The 24,523-nt window shown below is 39.3% G+C and overlaps 1 protein-coding gene across 4 annotated transcripts in view; it reads right to left on the reverse strand.

Annotated features, from left to right (window-relative positions):
- DIP2B (disco interacting protein 2 homolog B) overlaps positions 1–24,523 on the reverse strand; it is a 267,785-nt gene that overhangs the window by 69,906 nt on the left and 173,356 nt on the right. For all 4 annotated transcript variants that reach the window (XR_010321855.1, XM_064284237.1, XM_064284236.1 and 1 more), the window contains 13 exons: positions 21,983–22,085; positions 20,739–20,803; positions 18,457–18,550; positions 17,862–17,981; positions 16,220–16,334; positions 14,924–15,063; positions 14,132–14,268; positions 12,256–12,336; positions 11,464–11,591; positions 9,573–9,687; positions 5,300–5,501; positions 321–430; positions 123–203 (listed from right to left, as the gene is read on the reverse strand). Coding sequence is in view for 3 of the 4 variants with exons in the window: in XM_064284237.1 (XP_064140307.1) it covers positions 123–203; positions 321–430; positions 5,300–5,501; positions 9,573–9,687; positions 11,464–11,591; positions 12,256–12,336; positions 14,132–14,268; positions 14,924–15,063; positions 16,220–16,334; positions 17,862–17,981; positions 18,457–18,550; positions 20,739–20,803; positions 21,983–22,085 (1,491 nt within the window). In the remaining variant the exon portion in view is untranslated. The remainder of the gene's footprint in view (positions 1–122; positions 204–320; positions 431–5,299; positions 5,502–9,572; positions 9,688–11,463; positions 11,592–12,255; positions 12,337–14,131; positions 14,269–14,923; positions 15,064–16,219; positions 16,335–17,861; positions 17,982–18,456; positions 18,551–20,738; positions 20,804–21,982; positions 22,086–24,523) is intronic.

The following is a 24,523-nucleotide window of genomic DNA, read 5'->3' on the forward strand; positions in this document are numbered from 1 at the left end:
ATGTAAGTTCTTCCTAAGAGTTGACAGTGGAAAATATTTTCTGACGAAAGAAATCAGTCAAGAGTGCCTAAGACACCTCCACAGTACTCAGCTGATTAGATACACAATCGAATGCTTACTACCTTGGCATTTAACAGCATGAAGAGGGCATGGTCAGGAGTTGCCTGGGCTCGCCACTGTAAAATCTCCGCCAGAAACTGGTGCTGAAGTCATAAAGCAGAAAAAAATAATCAGGATCAGCAACTTTTAAAAAGTTGTATGATGCATCTCCCATCTGTCCTTGACTTGTTCGTAAAAAGTCAACCCTCTGGAACACTCACCTTCCTTACTAAATCATTCTCTTCAATTTGCCCAAGATCCCTTCCTGCAGCTTGTGCTATGCGTTTCCCAGCAACCAGGTTCCCAACCATCACAGAAGCAGGGCCTACACCTGTAAGGAAAGGCAAAAATCAACACTCTGCAAGTGGCAATTCAAGATACATATTCCCAAGGTGTGTCCAGACTGACCAAAATTGATTCAAACGTTCATTCAACACCTGACTGAGCACCCTTCTAGGCACTGGGAACATGGTGGTAAATAAGACAAAGCTTGTTTCTAGTGGGGAGAGGCAGTCAGTAAGTACATAGATCAATAAAGTCAGATAGTGGGAACTGCTAGAAAAAATAAAATAGCACCATGGGACAGGGAGCGATGGGTAGCGGGAGGGGAACTTGGGTAGTTAGGGAGAGTCACTCTGAGGAGGTGGCAGTTGGCTGCATGGGTTCCTACTGATAAGTAATATCACCTGCTCCAATCATGATACAACCCTAAGAGTGCTTAACAGTAGTCCATACCTGGTCTGGAGAGAAATTTGCTGTCTATAAGGATGGAGAGTACATTTATCAGGAATGTCAGAAGTGCTTTATTAAAAGTAAACAATGAAATCCAGATTATGGAACATTCTACAAGACATGTGGCCTATATTGATTCTTTAAAAATATCTACGTCTTGAAAATAAAATAAGCCTGGGAACATCTACGTCTGTGACATGACAGCCAAATGCAATGATGCAAATGGAAGTGATCACGACTGGATACTGGGCTTTTAAAAAGCAGCTCTAATAGACAAAGCAGAGAAACTTGAATATGGACTATACAGTATGAGATGACAGTATTACATTCATGTTAAATTTTTTTAATATGATATGGCATTGTGGTTGATGTGAAAAAATTTAGGAGAACGCTTTTGTTCTTTGGAGATAAGTATTGAAATACTTAGGGGTAAAGTGTCATGATGTCTGCAACTTACTTCCAAAGAGTTCAGTAAAAACAAAATGTTAACAAACGGTGAATCTGGGTGAAGGCATATAAAGTGTTCATTGTACTTACTCTCTCAACTCTTCCAGAGATCTGACACATCAAAATAAAAAAGGGAGGAACACTCTTAACCATTCCTGAAAGAAAAAGTGCTAAGGCCTTGTATGGTATTCTTGACAGATTAAAGATTAAGACACTATTGTATCGAACTCAGAAGACAAGAAAACAAAGTTAACTGCCAGCTGAGTTTGAAGTAATGCTGATGCTATATTTACATTAAGATTAAATACCTTTTATTGTCCAAATCTGTTGGTCCTAAATATACTGAAACAGTTGGAATAAAATCATTTTTAAACCATATAATCTTTTTAAATAGGATAAATATTTGGGGAGGGTAGGAAACGGGATACAAGAATTCTCTGTACTTTTTGCAACTTTTTTGTAACTGTGAAATTATTTCAAAATAAAAAGTTAAAAATATTTAAAAATCAAACTTAAAAAGATAAAGTATGCCAACACTCTGCTTTAATCTGCAGAGTGTCTACCGCATTTCTAAGTAGAGAATGTACAAAATTCCTCCCTAAGAAACTGAACAATATATCACAGATACATCAGGTTGGAGACAGTCTTTATATAGACAGGCAGGGATTCAGAGTACATTTGATGGTGTAAATCGTCTAATCCTGGATTCACTTTACGAAAATAATAAAGGCTTGGCATTTAAAAAAGGGAATTTTGCAGTGTAGTTTAAAACAAAAATACTTCAGCACATGCTAAATGAAAACAGCAGCAACGTCTTGAAGCTTTTCTGTGTATGTTTTTGGATATGTCACAGAGAATAAAAAAATAACTAAAAGCAATAACATCCAAGAAGCTAATTGCTGACCCTTTGCTGTACTTGCAAATATGCCTTATTTTTCTCACAACACTCTGTAAATTTCCTGTGGCCAAGATTGCTAGTCATCAACTCCCATATATATTCTCTTCTTCTTCCTTAATAATGGTATCCCCAGTTTTTTAGCTGGCACATGCCTGGAATACAGACAATATTCTTTAGTATTGGACAATGGTATGTAAGAGGAAGCAATATGTGTAATTTCTAGAAAGTATGTTTAAAGGGGAAGAGTATTCCCTTCTTTGCCCTTTCTCCTATCTGCTAGCTGCGATATAGAAATGATGGCTGGAGGTCAGTGAGCCTACCTGGACTCTGAGGATAGCTGTGATTGTTTTCTTGTCTCACAATCCTTCCTTCCCTCCTTGCCTTGCTGTGGTTACATGGGAGAGTATGCTTCTCCGCCCAATTTGACTATGGGCATGATCTGACTTGTTTTGGAGAATGAAATGTTCAAAGTGACACAAACAAAAGGTTTAAATATGCTTGTGTAGTTTGGCTTGCCTGGTTGCTTCTGCCATCTGCCTTGAGAAAAATACGGCCCAGGCAGCTGCTAGTCCCATGATGAGACACATGGAACATTTCTGAACCCAACCTGCAGCGTGGAGCCAAGCCAAGTCCCACTGATCCCAGGCAAACCCAGCAGATCCAGAGCAGATCCACAGTCCCCAGAGGGAAAAAAATAAATGCTTGTCATTTTAAGCCACTGAGTTTTAGAGTTATTTGTTTGTTATATGGCATTTCTGTAACAACAGCTGACCCATCAACGTCAGAGAAGAAAGGTGGGAAGCTGGGACCACAATAACTAAGGAGTTACCATCGTAGCCCTGGACTACCTGTCTCTGGATTTCTTTCACTGGACATAGAAACTTATCGCTTGTTTAAGCTGCTGTTGTGTTTTTTGGAAACCTGCAGCCAAAACAAGTCCTAACTAACACATTTCCATTCTCTATACAACAGCTCTAATAAGCATCTCAATGAGATTTCCACCACGGGCTGCTGCACATCTTCATTCATTTTCCTCTTTCTCTCTGTTCTGTAACAACCTTACTCCTTACCCATTTCCACCTTCTTGTGTTTACTTCTCTTAAATCCTAACCTCTTGCACTAATCTCAGGTCATCTCCACTTCTGTCTACGCCACAATTTTCAAACTGCTTTGGTCCTTTCCCATATGCATCCTGCTAAGATGTTCGTGGGCAATCACAGCAGAAAGCAAAAATACTGAATCCAAACAATGTTTTCATCAGACAGGTAGATGTTATGCCTATAGGGGCTTAGAAACAATTCTTTTATATAGGTCTTATCATTTAATAAAATTGATTGAAATCTCGCTAGCAAAGCACTATGTCTTTTGAGCATCTACTATGATATGAAGGTTTTTTAGGAGAATGCTAAATTAAATGCTATTGAAAGTAGAATTTGCCACATGATGAATGTAGGGCATTGTGTAACAGGACTTGAGATGGAGAAGGATTTGTGTGTTTTATATATCTGTCATGTGCTTAGGTAGGTAACATGTTTGAAGATACTTCTTTTTATGTAACTCTTGATTAATAATGTACAGACTTCCTGGTTTCAACTGCCCCTTTAGAAGGCTGGAAACCCTGGTGGTGTAGTGTTTAAGGCTTTGGTTGCTAACCAAAAAGTTGGCAGTTCAAATCCACCAGGTGCTCCTTGGAAACCCTACGGGGCAGTTCTACTCTGTCCTATAGGGTCGCTATGAGTCAGAATCGACTCGACAGCAACAGGTTTGGTTTTGGCTAGAAGAAGAAGATTAGCCTCCCTAAACTCTTATTTCTACTAGCAAAAACTGATAAATATCAAACATACATAAGCTCAATACACAGTGATACTCAGATAAGGTTAGCTGACCATAACATCTAGATAAACAACTGTGATATGATCTTCAGTCACCTGGACAATCACAGTAACTACTGCAGAGCAGATTATATTAACATTTTAATATCCTGATAAAAAGTCCTAGAGTTAGAGGCTTTCTTTTAGGTTTTATTATTGTACGATATGTTTACCTTTCAGCAAAAGTTGTCTTACAGAAATATAATGAAATGCCACATCCCCTCTTCCCATGTGGTCATCCCATTTTCATCTCCTTTTCTCAACATGTTTGGAGGCTGAGGTATACCGGGGGAAGAGGGGTGCGGATTTTGGCTTTCATGCGTTTTCAGGAATACACAAGACTAGAAGCCTCTCACGATATTTAACTTTACAATGAAAATGAAAAAGCATCATTAAAACTTGACAATTCCGTGTGGGATTTAACAGACATTTTAACATGACTGATCATCAAGTAATTATTCCTTACCTTAGCCTCCTACTCAGCCCTGTAACCTAGGCCTGCTCAGAAATTAGGCAAAAAGTATAGAGTTGGCTTTTTTTTTTTTCCCACATGGCAATTCATATACTCTCAGCTGCATTTTGAACTCATAGGTATATGGCAAATGTGAAGCACACTGTTCATCTTGTGCTTATGATCCAGAATGTTTTTGAATTAAGTGTCTTGCTCCCCAGAGCCACAGATCCAAATTTTAGACCCCTAAAGCTAAAAAGGAAGGAGGGGTGGCTCTAGGTAAAAGACTCCCAACAGAAAGGCCGTACAGCGCAGTGATTCGGAGTGTGGATTTCGGCGTCAGAATTAGTATCAATCTCAGCTCTGCCACTAACTAACTGTATTTCTTTGGGCATGATATTTAACTTTTCTGATTTTACGTTCTGCATCTGAAAGTAGTTTTAGGATCACACATGTGAAGTGCTTAGCTAGTGTCTGGCACTTAGTAAGTACTCAAGAAATGCTAGTCTTAGTGTTATCAGAACCTTCCCTTACAGGGCTTGTTGCATTCTAGCTGCACAGTGGGATTCTGATTATCTTGGCCCCATACTTTACATCCACGAGAAAAGGAGGCATGCATACTACTGAGAATTACTCAGAAGAAGGTAGTAGTAAACTCAAAAAAGCCTATTCTCAATTCTTCCTGCTTCTGGTTAGCTGATGCTATTTCTTGTGTTACTTAGCCTCTGTAAAGTCAAATTCTAGAGAAAGAATCAAACTCAGAGAAGTCAGTTTCTTGAAGTTACAGTTTTGATGTATTACCTGGTTGCTTTTGCCGGGGCTTTGGCAGATTGGTCACACATGTATGTGGGCACATGAGGATATTGCAAGGATGCAGAGACCCCTCCAGAAAGAGCTGTTTCGTCTGAGATAAATGGATCCCTCCGAGTGGAGTTTTTGGCAATGTATTGGCAGGCACCAGAGCAAGACAATAAACTCCCACTTGATGAATGCTGTCAATTGCCTAGAAAAATACAAAGAAAAATATTCAAGGAGGTTAATTTTACCACCTTTGACGTCCATTATACTACTCCAGTATTTTTCTTTCTCTATCCATTCTAGGTGTAGAATCTGGTCAATTATTAAGATCCCATATATGGTGGGATAATTTGGAAACACATAGTGATAATGGTTGCACGGTATGAAGAATGTAATCAATGTCACTGAATTTTACATGTAGAAATGTTGAACTGGTGAAATGTTTTGGTATGTATATTTTCATTGCAATAAAAAAAAAAATAATTAAAAAGAGAAAAGAAAAGATCCCATACATCTAAAGGTACCTAATCCTTCCTTTTAGCTATGGCAGAGACTAACAGAAGAGTGGCAAAATATAGGGTAAATGGACAGAGGTAGATACTGATTTGCAAGTTTCAACATGTTCTCCCAGTGATAATGTCAAGAGTCTAAAAATTTGTTTCAGTTCTTTTAATCTTTTAGCTGTCCAAAATAGCTCAATTAAATAGACGCTATGTATTTTTGTTAATAATACAACAGAAGCTTGCTAAATAGGCCCCCAGTTAAGTGATGTTACCATGAATCCCCTTTGCGAAACACCAGGGTGATCCCATCACACTGAACACTGGGGCCACAAGCTAGCCTCAGTGTCCCCCCACTCCGGCCATGTAACTGTATGCTAAGAGTCCACTGTCTTTCTATACCTGCTATGCCAACTGTTCTTGTTATTGTGTTTATGTAACAATTAAATATTATGTCAACTGATAAAACATGAGTACAAAAAGACAAAGAATTATGCTAGGTAAAGACTCATTAAAGGTGAGTTTCTTTAAAAAAAAGAAAAAAAAAAAAACCTCCACCGTTAATCGGTATGGACAAGAGGATTGTAAAAGGTAATCAAGTCACTTTTCAAACATGTTTCCCAGTTTATGTGTTTGGATGTGATTTATAGAAGTTGACTTGGAAGTAAAATCTACATCCTCATACAGAAAATGCTTTACATCAAATGAACGTACATTTTTAGGTTACATGTTAAAATGTAATATTTGAAGAGTTTTTCATTTTTCTGATTCGCTGTTTCAACCACCTCTTTAAATAAACTGGCCAACTATTAATACCAGTTTCAAATATATCACTTAAGAGGATTCTACTGTATTACCTGTAAGTCTTCCTGAAAAGGAGATATAATCTTAGGAGAATGGACTAACAATCCTAAGAGACAGACAAGGCCTTTTACTAAAACAAGCTAAAAAGGCAATCAAATAAGCTTAAAAATCATATTCCTTATTCTACTAACCTGCAGAGATGGCTGGGAAATGAAAAGTCTGGCAGTTTCTAAGCTTCTGGTATTTAGAATACAGAAAGTTAGCAAAGGTACTACATGTGGTCTGGATTTCCCACTGAAAACACAGTATCTGCTAAGTCCTCTCTTAACCACCTTTCCTTAGAAGGTGCTGAGTTAGGTGTTTAGTTGACATTACCCGGAATTAAAAAACCTCTGGGCTACAACCCACCAGAACATACGGTGTACTTTACTGCTCTACTATCGATCCCAATGCCCCAAGCTGAGACATTACAGACTGGGAAAGCGATACACTCTTATTTCATGCCCAGACCAGACCGAAAATGACAAGAATTTGGATTGGAAGGTTAGCACTGCATTTAATTCCTATAGTTCTTTTCCAAGGAAAAGCAACAAGTTAACTTGGGGCATTTCAGATATACAGTTTCCTGCAAAAGGAAAAAATGTGTAATTCATCGCAAGATTCTACCATTATGCCCCACAGTTCATTCTAAATGAAATAAAAAGGTTTTTTCTTTGTTTGGAAATATGAATGGCATGAAAATATTCTCTGTATAAGTCCAAATCTTAGCTATATTTCAGAGATCATCCCAGTCCCACCTTCTTCATGGTCTTTTTATTCTACTATAAATAGCATATACTACACCAGCTGCTAACTCAGAATCACAGATTCTCGGGGGACGAAGAAATATTAAAAGTCATCTAAACCCATCACTCATCTTATGTTTGCATCATTTCTACAATGCTGCTACCGACTAGTTCATAAATCCAAATGCCCAGGCTGAAAAGTTACAGACACAGGGAACACTTCCAATAACGGGGAGCTGCTACGCCAAGGACAGTTCGTGCTTTGGCACCAGCCACCTACCCACCAAGTATCTACTGAGCCCACTATGACCATGTGCTAGCAGAGTTCCCAGGCTCTGCGGACTGAGCAGTCAACAAGAGAGATAAAGCCTTGGTCCTCATGGGGCTTATATTAAGTAAATGGAGAGAACAATTAATAAATATAAACAGATATGGTGAGAAATGCAAAATAAAGAAAACACAGAGTGAAGGGGGATGCTATTTAATACAAAGCAGGCCTCTCTGATCTTACTGGAGATTACACTGATGACTATTTTTGATGTTAAAAGTAATCACCATCATCATTTACTGGGTACACACATTATATACTTCAAATAATTATCTCATTTAATTCCTCCAACAGCTCTGTAGGATAAGATGATTTTATCTGCACTTTAAGAAAAAATAAAACAGTTGCCATCCAGTCGATTCCGAGTCATGGCGTGCAGGGAAGAGCTGCACCTGATAGGGTTTTCAAGGCTGTGACCTTTAGGAAGTAGATTCCCAGGCCTTCTCTTCTGATATGCCTCTGGGCAGGTTCAAACTGCCAATATTTCAGTTAGTAGTCAAGCGCTTATCCAATTAGGGCACCCAAGGATTCCCATCTCCACTTTACAAGTTAGGAAGTAAACTCGGTGATTTTTAAGTAACTTGCCTCAGGGCACGTATCTGCTATGGGGTGGAGCTGACAGTCAAAGTCAGATCTCTGTGATTCTACGTGACCACTGGGCTCTTTTCATCATTCTAGCCTGCCTCCCCACTAGAAATGTACCCCTTATAATGAACCCAAATCTTGTGCCTTCCCTAATGGTTTATCTCACCTAGTGTCTCTTCCAGCTACACTGTAAAGCTCCTTCAGAGTCAGAACAACACCTTATACTTTTCTGGCTCCTTTACTCTCTGGACACCACTTACGGTATGCGGTAAAATTCTAACTGTTGATTACTGCCAAAGATATGTTCCACATAAAACCAAAACCAAACCCACTGCCATCGAGTCGATTCTGACTCATAGCAACCCTACAGGACAGAGCAGAACTGTCCCATAGAGCTTCCAAGGAATGCCTGGTGGATTTGAACTGCTGAACTTTTGGTTAGCAGCCATAACTCTTAACCACTACACCACCAGGGTTTCCACTTTCCACATATGGACAGTTAAAACTTGTACGGATAGTAAACACATTAAAAAAAAAAAACCCAAAACCAAACCCGTTGCTGCTGAGTCGATTCTGACTCATAGCGACCCTACAGGACAGATTAGAACTGCCTCATAGGGTTTCCAAGGCTGTAAATCTTTAAGGAAGCAGACTGCCACATCTTTCTCCTGTGGAGCGGCTGATGGTTTTGATCTGCTGACTTTTCAGTTAGCAGCTGAGTGCTTTAACCACTGTGCCACCAGGGCGCCTTAGTAAACGCAAAAAGGCACACAAAAAAAGTGAAAGCATTTGCTGAGGCAAGTCTATTCAATTGTTCTTGGCAACTTGAGCAGAAATACGCTAAGTGAGCCACAAACAGATGGTGTTAACTACAGGCAGTTCCTGGATTATGTATGTCCAACTTACGGACAACTTGTACTTACCTATTAAAAAAAATTGAGTTAAATACAATGGTTTGTAGTAACGAACACACGTACTACTTTGTAACACTCACGAAACCACTGCATGGTTTGGAAATGTTTCTTAAATGTTTTATACGCATAGAAAGGTAAAATATATACTAAGACAAACATCTGACTAACTGATGATAAATAAGAACCTCACGGACCTATTCCGAATTACCTACAAGTTCAACTTAAAGACAGACTTGGGATCAGATCTCATTTGTAACTCGCCTGGTACCTGATTTTGTCAATAGAACCCAGAATATCTGAGCTGCTATCTCTGATGACACAGCCAATCTGCCCTGACAAAGACTCCACAGCATGGCTCACCTGCAGCACACGGCTCATCCACTGGAAACTATCTTCCTCAGACGCATCGGGTCTTTGTTCCGCAACCACCACAATGCGCTCATCATAAAATACAGACACAGAAAACACAGCAATTCTAAGAGAGACAGATAAAACACATCAGGACACCCTTCAGAACCTAGTCCTATTTTCTTGTTTAGTTAGAGTTAAAGAGAAGGGACGACCCCACCACACTACACAGAAATGAGTCCCTTAGAAAATGCCACAATCATTACCATCAAAATGAGGACTCATTCATTCATCAAACATACATTAAAAACACGACTATCATGAATGTTGGGGATAGAGTGGTAAATAAGACAAAGTCCTTGTCTTCATGGAGCTTACACGTTAGAGAGACAGAACAAACAAATAAATGATGATGTTATGTTGTAAAATGCACTAGAAGAAAATTAAGGCAGGACAAGGGGTGGAGTGGTGTGCAGGGTGGCTAGGGAGGCCTTCCTGGGGAGCTGACACTGGAGCAGAGACCTGAATGAGGTGAGGAAGCGAGCCATGCGAAGATCTGGAGGAAGAGTTTTCCGGGCAGAAGGAACGGAAAGCGAAAAGGTTCTGAGGTAGGAACGAGCTTGGCAGGTTTGAGGAACAGCAAGAAGGCCAGTGTGCCTGGAGCAAAGTGGTGAAGCAGAGAGTGGTAAGGAGAGGTCAGACACAGGCACGGGCAGATCACCGCGGGCCTGGTAGGCCAAGGGAAAGAGTATGGATTCTGTTCCGAGTGAGGTCTCCGCTCAAATGTCCCCTTACTAGTGAGGCATCCCCAGACCACCTTATATAAAATAGCAAGCAACACCCCCATTCTCCCCATGTTTTATTTTTTTTTTTTAATAGCACTTATTACCATCTCACATGTTTTCCATTTCCCTGTTTACTTGGTTACTGTCTGTTTCCCCCAATGAGAATGTGAGCTTCACAAGGGCAGAGATTGGCCTGTTTTGCTCACTATTGCATCTTGAGCATCTAGAACAGCAGCACATAGTTGGTACCTAATATATATTTGTTGAACGAATGTATGAAAGAACAGAAGTCACTGGGGAGTTGAATATGCCAGTACGCTTGTCTCCTTCCTTCCTTCCATCCATACAGATTACTGAACACCAACCATATGCTGGGCACTGTGCTGAGTGCTAGGGACAGTACTGTGATCAAAGACAGTCATGGTTTAGAGCCCCGTGGAGTTCATATCTCATAGAAAGCCACGAAAAAACCCCTGCATTTCAAGAACAGGTTTTCCTGTGGTTTCACTGATTTTTCTTAATTCTTAAAAAATTAAAGGGACACCAAGGTTGCTTTCAGGATATTTATCCATCATTGTAACCTACTGAATAGGATATCAACAACTCAAATATGTAGCAGGTATCTCTTCTTGTAGTAATAAGCAAAGAAAAACCAATACCTAATTGACTTTGTCTATGGAATTTGAAATTAGTACTTCATGTTAAAAATGGGGTACTAATAATTTGCTTAGAAGGGAGCTAAAGAAATAATTCTCAGATGTAAACTCCTACACAGTAGCATCTATCTCAAATTAGTCTAAATGGCATTAGTTCTGTATTGAAGGCATATAGGAAGTTCCATATTTTAGAATTCTCTTCAGCCCTAAAGATTCAACAAATAGTAATAATTAAAAGCTGAAGTACAGGACATAGTTATAAATTAGTGTCTTATTCCTCTCATTATAGCCAAAGAAGCAGCTGTCTTAAAATATACATTCAAAGCCAGGCTTCTGATATGCTTAACCAAAAATAATCTAATCACTTAGAAAGAAAATCTGCAGAATACAACTCAAAGCACAATATAAAGATATATTTAGAATTAAGTAGAAGTGCTAACACTTGAACTTTGTACTACTCACCTTCCTCTATAAACAGTCTTTATTGATTCTACAGCCAGTCCAGTAGCAACAATGTCATCGGCATTATGCCTTCGACCACTAACCATCAGTAATCCATCTATTTTTCCAACCACAAACACCAAGCTACCCTGAAAGGTAACAATGATTTATCTTGATTTCCATGATAAAAGACATTTTACTTCCTGCTTGAAGTAAATCTCATCAGAAATATAAGAAAGAAAACAATACCACAATTGTATGGATTCTAAGACATTGTTTAAAAACTCAACATCTGTGAAGTCAGGAGATATCTTACAATCAATGGGGATCTTACTGTACACAAGAAGGGAATTTATTCGTATTTATTCTTGGGGAGGAATTTTATAAGAAACAACCAGGGATTCTACTCAAGCATAGTTTATTTTCCCAACTGCTATTACGTATTAATTCATTTTCTGTACCTATTCAGTGGGTGGGTACACAGGAGAAAAATGTTAATTCATTTAATACTGGAATTAGGAAAAGATTGGGAAGATTGTTTCAGGCTTATAAAGGTGATGTTGCTTCCATCTGATAAGATTTTGTAGACAGTTTAAATAAAAAATGTCTTAGTTTAAAGAGGTAAAATGAACTGGAATAACAGAAGCAATAAACATCAACTCATTTCATGACATTCTCATAGGAAATTGTTTCAAACATGGATTAAGTGGCCCTGTAACAGTCTTGGACTAATAAGAATTTATTCTGTTCTGTGAATTAAAGTCCAAATATTTGGATCCATTGTATTAATATGAACGTGAAAGCATCACTGACCGGCCCGACAAACCCCAGCAATCCTGACCGGATGAATGGCACGTCCCCAACAGGAGCGCCTGCAGAATTCACTGGAATCACCTTAAAGAAAACAGGAAAAAAGTGAAAACCATCACTTTTTCCTTAAAAAATGTATTTGATTTTTCAAGTCTTTTTTTAAAAAAAATTACAACAGTAATACACGTATGTTGAAAATAAAAATTATATGAATACAGAATCCAGTAATCCAACCCCCTTAAGAGAGAGCAAACATTTATAGTTTGTTGCTTATCTCCCCAAACTTTTTTTTAAACACATTAACATATTAAGAGTTTGTTTTAAAAAAGGGATTGCACTATACACACTGTTTTGCAATCTGCTTTTTCACATACCTTGGATACCCTCCCAAGTTAGCAAGAACCTATATAGCTCATTTTATATAACAGCTCTGTTATACACCATCACATGCCAGATGTACAGCATAGCCCCTGGAGTCAGACATAGTTCGATTTTGGCTCTGCCACTCACCAGTAAGTGTGGGCAAGGTCCTGAACTTCTCAGAGCCTCAGTTTCTTCAGCTATAAAAATGGAGCCCACAATGCCTGGTGAACTGCTTCCATAAAGGTTACAGTCAAGAAAATCCTATGGAGCAGTTCTACTCTACAACAAATGGGATGATAGATGAATGTACCCTGCCACACTGAGAACACTAGATTATAGAAAAAGGAATTTCAAAGAACTGAAAATTGGCAGTGCTCATATAAGCCCTGTGCACTGGCACAGGCGACACGGCCCATACTGAAGCACTCTGGTCACTAAAAGTTACCCTGAAGCAAGTTAATTCCAATTACGAGATACAGACAATTAATTACCCTGTTCTGATTTCCAGGCAAACTTCTCTTTACAATTTGGCTTCTCACGCAGAGCTGTCTGCAGGAAAAAATGTGCTAGTCTATCTACAATGTGCTAGTTCCACCAGAATATAAGCTCTCTGAGAAGCTTTGTTCTGTGTCCTGATGTATTCCAAGTATCTAGAATAGTGCCAGACATATAGAAGGTGCTCAGTAAATATCTGTCTGAATGAAAAATGAATAATGTGAGCAACCTGACCCCTGTGACATGACAGGTCCTCATTTCTGATCAGTAAGCTGGCACTCTGGTTTATATCAGTCTTTATAAACTTAGTTACCTTGCGTCTACTCTTGACAGATGGATCCGTTCTCACTGTGTTCTCAAAATTAAGTTTTTGAGGCTATAAAGCTCAAACCATGGCAAATTCACCAAAGTGAATGTCACTTTGTGAGGCCTCTTACTATTCCTTTATTTAACAGGTACTCGTTGCTGTGAGGTGGAATTGACTCCATGACAATGGCTTTTTTTGGTTGTTATTGGGTGTTGCTGAGTTGATTCCGACTCATAGGGACACCATGTGACAAAGTAGAACTGCCCTATAGGTTTCCTAGGCTGAAATCTTTACGGGAGCAGATCGCCAAGTCATTTCTCCTACAGAACTGCTGAGTGAGTTCAAACCGTCAACCTTTTGGTTAGTAGTCAAGCTCTTAACCATTGCACCACCAGAGCTAGCATTTCCCGTGCATCAGTCACTGTCCTAAGCATGGGTATAAACATTAATTTATCTAATCCTCATAACAATCGTATGAGGTAGGTACTATCATTACTCTCATTTTACGGATAAGGAAATCGGGGCACAGAGGTGAAGCAGCTCACCCAAAGTCAGCTAGTGAGTGGCAGAGTCAGGATTCAATCTCAGGCAGTCTAACTCTAGAGTGCATGCTCTCAACCACCGCACTGTGCTATTCCCATCAGCCAGCTGATCTGCCAGGTGACACCCCGACCACATCAAACATTTTCCCTGTAAAGCTGCAATATCATGTACCTCAAATGTATTTTTTGTCACACCAGCAAGCCCAAAGTACATCATGCCTCCTGTCCTGGAGCTAACACAGATTTCTCCAATTTCATCTGTTCTGCAGAGTTGGGGAGGTCCATCTGGCCTCACGATGCACATCATTCCTAATGCCGGAAAACACGGTGCAGGGGTGGTGATTCAGGAAAACCTTTGCAAAGTAACAGCTTCCCCTTTGTGGACCCAGGAAAGCTTCACATTTATTGAGTGGTAGTAAGTACGAATACTGAACAGGGATATTAAAAATAGACCTAAAACTACACAAGTATATCTGGAAACCTCAATCTTTATCCTTGATGATAAACAAATAATTTTTACAGTTCAGCAAATTTACATACAACAGGTGCAGACTAAAGCTTTAAAGACTGCGACATATTAAAAATAACTGCAAAGTCCACTGAAACGGGTTAATTTGGCTTTTCCCCTCGGTGGCTCAAGCTCTAACACTCATGGAAGCAGTGCACTCTTAACTTTCTGCCAGTTCCAGTGGCTTGGCAATTACAGTGACAGCCAGATAACTTTAGTATCGCTTGGTTCTGAGCTTCCTGGGTGAAGACTTGAAGTGTTCACAATTAAAAAACCACACAATACTGCTGGAAGGTAAGGTAAGCATAACCATGTACCTATTAGAGAGGTTTTGAGAAATTAAGTGACTAAGTACTGAATGTAGGTTTCTGGTTTTGGGTCTCGTATTTTCTTGGGCTGTACTATCTCTGATGACAAATCTTTATAAAAAACCAAATGGTGCTCTTTAGAACTCACCACCAGGCATTACGTGTCCCACATCCTGGACTGTCAGTGCGGAATTTTTATCTTCAGTATTTACCCGTATTACCCCATAGCTCAAACCATTCATTGAGAGAATGGCTCTTCCCGGCAAAGGGGCCCCTGGAACTCCAGGCCTGGAAAGAAAATAAATCCATCAAGTTTGCCAAATTAAATGTTATCAGAGAAGAGTATGAATACGTAGGAAAATAAAATTTCCTCTGGCTATGATACCAAAAAAGTTCCTATTTTACCCACCAAAAATATGCTAAATTAATCAAATTCACATATGTAAAGAACGGTCAACTTTCTGTTAGGTGGAGAAAGTAAATTTTAATCAGTTGTTAAGAATGTCTTGGTGTTGGCCTAATAGATTGATCTTGATCAAAAGGAGAAGAAATGTGGACCAGAACTTTAATTTCTCATAGAAACCAGACTTGCAGGATCCATTGAGACCAAGTGAACCCCTAAATCTATTGCCTGTAAACAATTTTTAAATCTTGAATCAAAACTATCCCCCAAAGTTATTTTTAAACTAAACAAGTTTGTTCTTTTTCTTTAAGATCATAAAATGCTGTCTTTTGGAGATCCTTTTTTTTAATATACACAACAAAACAAACACTCATTCAAAACAATAGCTTAACTCAATACGGAATGTTTGCCTTGCGCATTGAGTTCTTTTAAAGAATTATCTATATGAAATGAAACTGACAAAAGATGAGAACTCCACGGGGCAGAGAGCCTATGCTAGTGGTGGTTAAACAACATGGGTAGAGATAGTTGAATGGTGACACAATGTGAAGTATGTAACCTGCCTCACTGAATTGCACATATAAAAACTGGTGAATGAGTGTTTGTTTTGTTGTGTATATTTTCAGCAAAAAAGAAAAGGGAGGGGGATCTCCAAAAGACAGTAGTTTATGGCTAAAAAAAAAAAGAACATCTTGGTTTTGGGTGTACTATAAATGTACTTTCCTTACTTAAGACACAATCAAGAACAGCCTATTTCTAGTCTAAGATGCTCGCTAAGGATTCTGAAGAACACCACAACACAGAAAAAGAACTAATTCAGAAATACGAGATGAGAAAAATTACAGTAAATGTTCAGTTTACCAGTTACCATTTAAGGCAACAGTGGGAAAAATAAATGAGATGCTTAGAACTATTTTACAAAGTAACTTTCACTTTTAGGCTTATAAGGCAGAAAATTAGTTAGCACCCTTGTCATCGCCTGGTAAATATTTGCATTTCACGTTGTAACATTCATCAACAGCATCTGACACTGAACAATACCTGCGGATTGCTACAGTCATGGCTTCAGCCGACGTAGCACATGGACAGATGGCCTCAGGTTTCAGTCCATGGCTTTGGAACAGACTCAAGAAGGCATCACAGGATGACACAGACCCTAAGGAGTTGGAACAGATCAATGTGAAAGCGGAAACTGTGATTTCATTACTGCAGAAAACTGGTAAAAAACAGTGGGGAGCTGACACATTTGTTTCTCATGAGCACTCTCATTGTACTTCATTAATTCCACACAAACATTTTACTGTGCCCGGGAGATGTTTTGATGCATATCAAGGACAAATTAATGCTCATTCAGCCTGTGAAAAGTTACTGAGACTATTTAAAGTTACAACTTGAAACAAGAGGCTGCTCTTAGCAAACCTGCAAATCAGTATCAGAGATAATGCTACAGGCAACTTGCAGCCAGTTTATAATTTAGCAACCCTCCGTGAAGTGTAACGGGTACAGCCAACGCGGCACAACGTCGGCTTAGTCCCACACTCTTCTAGGTGGTGCTCTAGGACTTTTTTCTTATTGAGGCCGATCACGTGTCTGTATTTTAAACCAGAATGATCAATGTGACTAATGATCAAAGTCCATTTGTGATAAACCGGCATAGTACCTGGCACTTTAACTCATTCTAGAAATTAAGTTTTTGAGGTTATAAAGCTCAAACCATGGCAAATTCGGCATCTCTGTGCTTGTGGGGAAGAGCAGGCAACACAGTAAGGTCTCTAAAAGCTTTCGCACACACCTTTGATTTGCTGCTAGGGGAGTGTACGTGATTACATCCAGTCACTGGCATATTGCTCCCCTTATTTAAGGACACCCACAGTTACATGAGAGAAAAACAATATAAATGAGTGAGCAAGAAGGAGTGATTTTAAAAGTCTGTAGATTCATCACATGATGAATGAATAAATAAAATGTGGTCTATCCACACAACGGGATTTTATTTGGCAATAAAAAGGAATGAAGTACTGATATATGCTACAACATGGATGAACCTTGAAAACATTATGCTTAGTGCAGGAAGTCAGACACAAAATATGATTCCATTCCTGTGAAATGTCCAGAGTAGGCAAATTTAGAGAGCCGGAAAGTAGATTAGTGGTTGCCTAGTGCTGGGGGACAGTGGGAGAGAAATGGAGAGCGACTGCTCATGGGTATGGGGTTTCTATTCGGGGCCATGAAAATGTTCTAAACTTAGATCATGGGGATGATTGTATAACTTTGTGAATATACTAAAACCACTGAACTGTACACTTTAAATGGGTGAATGTTGTTGTTGTTAGTTGCAGTTGAGTCAATTCTGACTCCTGGTGACCCCACGTATGCAGAGTAGAACTGCTCCATAGGATTTTCAAGGCTGTGACCTCTTGGAAACATGTTGCCAAGTCTTACTTCTGAGGCATCTCCAGGTGGGTTCAGATCGTCAGCCTTTTGGTTAGTAGTCCAGCCTTTCAGTTAGTATCTAATGCTTAATCATTTAAAGCCTAATTCACCCAGGGAGCCCTGGGTGAATATTAGGGTATGTGAATTATATCTCAATAAAGATGTTTTTTAAAAAGCGTACAGAAGCGGGGGTGGGGGGAGACAACCAAAGGAAAGAATATTCCCAGACCCGCATGCTAGAAACACTCACAGGGATTAGCCCCATCAGTCACGATTAACATTCGGAGGGAACTCAAGCTCACATCTCGTTGGTCCCGATGTGCCATCATAGCCCAGTGCAAGTCTCGGCATTTTACTAATGCTACTTTGGCTACAAATGCAAGAGGAATAAAGTTAACACACATGCACACGCTAAAGCTGATAGGTAATTAATGTACGGCACTAAAGCTATGTTTACATATTTTAGGTATCAGGTTTCACTCAGAGAAAATAAAACGATTTCAAAGAAATTGTGTCAGGTGCTTACAGGCAGAAAGCACCACATTTAGGCAACTGCACACACAACTGTTTGCTCACCGCAACTTCTAGCCAGGCTACAGCATCCTAGGCAAAGAAACTCTGAGTATCAGAACACTCAATAAATCTAACACTGATTCAAGAGAATCCACTTCAATTCTTAAGAAAGGACATCAACATATATAACATACCTAATTCTACAGTAACTGAACTCTAAAATGTGTTAAACACAGACACGGACATGTGTCTCTAGAAGGGCGATCTGAAAATCCTCGAAATCTTAATTCAAGCGGTCACATAATTGAAGCTTAGATGCTATGTGTGACTACCTTTGTGGGTATGTACTCGCTGGACCCAAGAGAGAGGACAGGTCTTCATAACAGAGTATGGTACACTGATTGTATGCATCTTATTCATTATATTCTGAAAAGCAAAGAAAGATAATAGAGCAATCAATACCTAACACATTATTAGCATTTTAAAACTGAATTGACACTTCACTGATCATTTTAATTATATAATAATCAAATACATTCTCTTTGAAAAAAATCCAAAACATTAGCTATAAGGCTGAAGTCACTTTCAATACCTAACTCCAAACCTAGTTCCTTCCTTTGCTTCTTCTTACCCAGTGGTAATCACTGCTGTGAATTTGGTATGTATCCTTCCAGTCCTTTTTCTATGCATCTAGATATATATTTGCCCCAACAGAAATATCAAGTATTTTTAACATAAAGGAATCATACTATACATATATCAGCACCTTGCTTTTTTTTTTTTTCACTTAACAAATTGTTTTAGAGCTAAATCTATGCACATTGGTACACAGATACTCCTAATTCTTCTGTACTGCTGTACAGTATTTCATGGTACGGCTTATACCGCAGTTTATTTAGGCATTCCCCTGTCGTTGATGATTTTTTGCTACTACAAGCAATGTTGCAATGAATATCTTTGTACTCACTTCCCTGGGCATGAGTGCAAGTGTTTCTCTGGAGCTGATACAGAAAAGCGGTACTGCTGAGTCACGGGTTGTACACTTGTTAAATTTTAACAGATACTGCCAAATTGCCCTCCAACCCACTAAGTGCTTTCGTCATGCTCGTGCTTGCCACATACCACAAAGGGTTGCATACAACAAAGCAAGAAATCAAAGTTTCCCCGTTCCCTACAGGAGGTCCTGCCCAGACCTGTTAGGTGTTTGGGTAGAAAAAGCTGAGTGAGCTGAGGTATCATGTAATTTGGTGTCTCTCCTGCCACCCACACCAAACATCAATGGGACCCCTGTCCTAAAGAGACCTAGCCTGGCAGAGTAAGTAAGCCCTGCTCTTGAGACTGGCCATCTCACTCACCACCTAAATGGCCCAAAGAAACCTCTTCCTCTCTGCTTCCAAGATTCTAGTTATGGTGACAAACTTTTGGATTTCAGGGAAAAGCTGATGTTTGGCGTTTAGGGAAACTCTGATTTCTTGCTTTGTCACCTGCAACACTTTGTGGTATGTGGCAAGCATGAGCATGACGAAAGCACTTAGTGGGTTGGAGGGCAATTTGGCAGTATCTTCACGTATGTTCCTATCTTGCCCTTTGTATTCACAGGAGGAGACTTCCCTTAACTCCTTGCCAGGGGTTTTAAGCAAACCCCTACCCTCAAATGAAAAAAGAAAACAGGAAGTGCTCAGAAAAGAGCTAAAAAATAGGTACACTCAAGGAATAATGCTCTTACTAATTGGGGGGTCCTGAGTGACAGGCGATCCCCTTTTCCCTTCATGCTTCATTTCCTACTCCTCCTCAGACCCCTGCAATGTGTAAGGAAGTCGGGCTAAATGCTCTCTAAGGTCTTTTCAACCCCAGGATTCTCTATTTCTTTTCTTTCTCCTCCTAATCGGCACAATGCATATGGTGGCTTTTCCCACTTAAAATGTCTCCTCTACCTCCACTCCCACAAAATCTCTATATGGCTAAGTCTTGCTCAGTTTCAAAGTCTAACTCAACTGTCACCTCCTCCATAAAAACTGCCTGAAAGCCCTGAGCTGGAGGGGCCTCATTTGTCTCTAATTCTCACAGCATGTTATCTGTTCCTGTTACAGAAAATATCCTGGTCTACCTTGTTACCCTAGTCTTTAGCAGCAGCATGTAGCTTATGCATGGCAGTCATTCAGTACGTTTTTGTCCAATGGAAAGGTTAGATATTACTAGCCACAGTTGCCAAGTTCTCAATATATTTATGTAACCCTTTCATCAGAAAAGAGGTAAATCTCCAACATGCTTTTCTTTTCTTTTCACCCTAAATAAATTATATAGCCATTTGCAGAATCTTTCAGACTTTGGGCTATCATAGAAGTTTTTAAAATTTTTGATCCTAACTTCTCCTACACACATATGAAAGGTATGCCCAAACACACAATGAAGAAAAAACAGAATTACGTTCTCTCTCTCTCTTATTTTCTTTTATTACCACTTGTATTATAAAACCAGATTCCTCTGGAAAATACTCCTAATCTTTTGGGCACTTTCAAACAAGCACTGAGAGATGGTCTAACTACACAGAATGCATAGTGACCTTAATTTGAAGCACAATTTACATTTAAGGCCTTAACTCTGAGTAGCTTACCGCAAACATGCCATGCCACAGACCAGCATCCTTCTTGAAGTCTAAAACATTTACTACCGTTTCCCCTAAAATAGAGAATAAAGGAAAAACACAAGGATATCATCATTAGTGTTAAGTAGAAAAATGATGTCACTTGTCCCTACTATAACAACTGATTTGGTGCTTCTGAAGAAATGACGAAAAGCTCTCAAGGACTTTTGATTGTGGGATGGTTCCCTGGAACTGGCAGGGAGGGGGCGTGACCACAGGGTGATGTGGTCACAGCATAGGCAATGAGTTAGAAAATCCTTATGACTTAGGCACGGTCTCCCGAGAGAGGATTATTTTTTCCTAATCAGGAAAGGAACACATGTTTACTTTAGAAATTTTGAAAATTTCAGAAATACATGTAAAAAATTATACTTCCTAGAGAAAATAAAAAACTGCTCTCTGTGTGTGCACGTAAATACACAGATGTGTATCTACACACACACAATTATAGGCATATTTACATATAGATATTTAACAAAACAAAATTGGTATTTATTGCTGTTTCTAATTTTTCCCCACTTAAATGATACACTGAAACAATTTCCCCATATCCTTAAGATTCAAGGACATGATTTTCAATGTCTCAGAGCAGAATCCATTACATGACTATATTATAATGTAATCAGTCCCTATTGTTGGGTATTTTGATTTGTTTCCATTATTGTTTTTTAACCAGACAAGAATGTTGCTCTGTAATGGACATGTATTAACTTGTTTCATTTTACAAAAGAAAATAAAACACTAAAAAAAATTAATATTGCAAAGAACATTCTAAGGCAATTAGTCATTACACAATATATATCAACCATAAAAATACTTTTTTGTGCCTTAATGTGTGCTTCTTGGTAACTAAATTTCTTTGACTCTAATTCCAAATGTAGAGCCTTAGGGCTCTAGACACACGGAAAGACAGAGATACCTGGCATTCTGCAGCTAATAAACACATGGTTTTAATCAGGGTTTTCTATTCCTGCATTCTATAAGTCATGCTTCACATATTTGGTTTGCCCAGAATTCTGGTTCTTTTACATTACAGCATATTTGTTAAAAAAAAAAAAAAAAAGAAGAAGAAAACAAAAGTAAGCCAAGAATGTGTCTTAGAACATTTCACTCTGAATTTGGTCATTAAATGGAATCCAATCACTGAGCACTCTGCTCATAGCCACATATATCTGAAGCTAAACAATGAGGGCAGTCATGGGATAAAGTCTGACCTTCAGAATAATTGCAGGCCTGGGACAGAGCTTGGCAGTGAGACAACATTGCAAGCCGGGACACTGTAACTCCCATTACACTCCCTTCTTTGCTTGTTTTATACTAAGGGAAAAAAACAAAACAAAACAAAAACATAAGAAACACAATAAAATGGGTTATTTTAAATGTAACTCAGAGATGACATAACAAGAATCCAAAAAATAAAATCTAGGTAAGATAGATAATGGGCTGAACTTAACATTTTAATATGAATATTTCAGGCTATGCAACTCGTGATGCAAGGATAGGACTGGGGAATGACAAAGCTCAATAAATGTGTGAAAAAGACTTAAAAGTTTAATTAGTCATCAGTGTGAAGTGGCTGCTAAAAGAGCTAAAACAAACCAGTAACTTGAGCTGCATTCACAGAAGCAGGGTATTAGATACACGTCAAGCTGGCACCGCAGAGTTAAAGGGTGTCAGATGTGGCCCCTGTCCATGAGAAGCTCCCAGTCTGGTAGGGAGAGACCTATCAATGATCTATTCAAACTATAATTTTGCTTTTACCCTCAATGTTCCAGTCGAGTTGCTTTTACCAAGATCATCAACTTTTTGATTATTAAATCCAAAGGACATTCTGCATACTTTATTTTATCAGACCTTTCTGCAGCATTTGACATCCCTGACTTCTCCCTTTCTTGACACTTTCTCCTCCCCTCTCCCTACTCCACTTTTGGTTTCCATCCCTTCAGAGATTGCTGAAAGTTCTCCACTCCCTCCTCTTCTCTCTTCACTTTATTCCCATCAGGTACCACAGTCCAATTCTCTATCTGCAACCCAGACCTCTCTCCAGAGATCTAGGCCCACAGGCCAATTGTTTCCCTTGAATGTCCCATAGTCCTGTGAAAATCAATGTGTCCAACACTGTACTCTTCGTCCCCCTCCCCATGACAAACATCTTTCTGCTGCATTTTCTTACTAAAGGCCACCACCACCTACCCAGCTGCCCAAGCCAGAAACCTAAGAATCATTCCTGCCCCCTCCCTCTCCAGGGTCAGTCACCAAGTCCCACCCGTTCTACATCCTTATCATCTCTCAACTCCATCCACTCCTCTCCATCCCTCCTACCATGGGAACAGATAACTGAAAATCTGGTCTTCCTATTTTCCTTCTTAACCAGAGACATCTTTTTATAACAAGTTTGGTCTTATCACTGTTCTTCTTAAAACCTTTTAATAGCTCCCTACTATGCAGGATATTTCAAACTCACGAGTAAACCATATAAGGACCTTCATTACGTGACCCTTGCCTAGCTTTCTGGCCTCTTGTAGACCCACTGCCCTCTACATTCTGGGCTCCTGCTATTCTGAATTAACCTGCAACTTTCACTTGGGATCCTCCTTCTCAACTCTATGCCTCTTAACACATTCCCTCATTTGGAATACCTTTCCTGCTTTTCTTCATCTGACAAATTCCTATTTGATACAGGACTTAACTTAGACTTCATTTTCTCAAGGAAATTTTCCCTAACTCCATAAAGCTGAGTTAATCACACATCCTATGTATCTCAATAGTATTCATTCATTTAACACATATGTATTAAGTACTTACTAAATAATATAAAATGGGCCAAACACTGTTTTAGCAGCTCAGGATATTGTAGTAAACTAAAGAGGCACAGTTCCTACCCTGAAGCTTACATTCTAATCAAGACATACATTAAAAAATGTATATATAATATTTCAGATGATGATAAATTTTAAGAAAGATAAAGCAGGATAAGAGGATTAAGGACTGTGGGTAAAAATGCTGTCTTACATAAAGTCATCAGGGAAGGTCTCGCTGATGATATAGTATCTGAGCACAGACTGGAAGAAAGGCAGAAACTGAGTCATGCGGATGCCTGAGAGGCATGTACCCTAAGCAGATGGACAGCAGGAGCCAAGGCTTGACGCAGCACAGTGCTTGGTGTGCTCAAGAACAGCAAGAAGGTTACAGCAGCTGCCAAGAAGTGGGTGAAGGTAAGAGTGACAGGAAACGAAATCAGAGATCACGTAGGGCCTCGTAGGCCTTTGTAAGCACTTTAGCTGATACTCCAAGCGAGATGGAAAGCTTTTGGAGGGTTTTGAGCTGAAAAGTGTTATGATCCGACTTATATTTCAATAAAATCACTCTAGCTTGCTGTTCAGAAAAAAGAGACTATGAGGGGCAAGGGAAGAAGCAAGAAGAGCAGGGAGGAACCTATTTTAGGATAATCCAGGCAGAAGATGAAGGTGACGAGGATCAGGAAGAGGCAGTGAGAAATGGCTGGATTCTGGGTTCAGAGGGAAGACCTGACAATCTTACTTATGGACTGGATACAGGATTTGAGAGAAAGACGACTCTAAGATTTTTGGACTGAACAACTGGAGGAATGGATATCACTTACTGGGCTAAGGGTACTCCGGGTAGGAAAATCAAGAGCTTGGTTTTGACCTTTTAAGCCTAAGATTCCTATTAGACATCCACTGAAGATGAGAGAGCAAGCAACTGGGTATTTGAGTTTGCATTTCAGGAGAGAT

This window comes from Loxodonta africana, chromosome 4, assembly GCF_030014295.1.
Source record: "Loxodonta africana isolate mLoxAfr1 chromosome 4, mLoxAfr1.hap2, whole genome shotgun sequence".
Classification (NCBI taxonomy): Eukaryota; Metazoa; Chordata; class Mammalia; order Proboscidea; family Elephantidae; genus Loxodonta; species Loxodonta africana.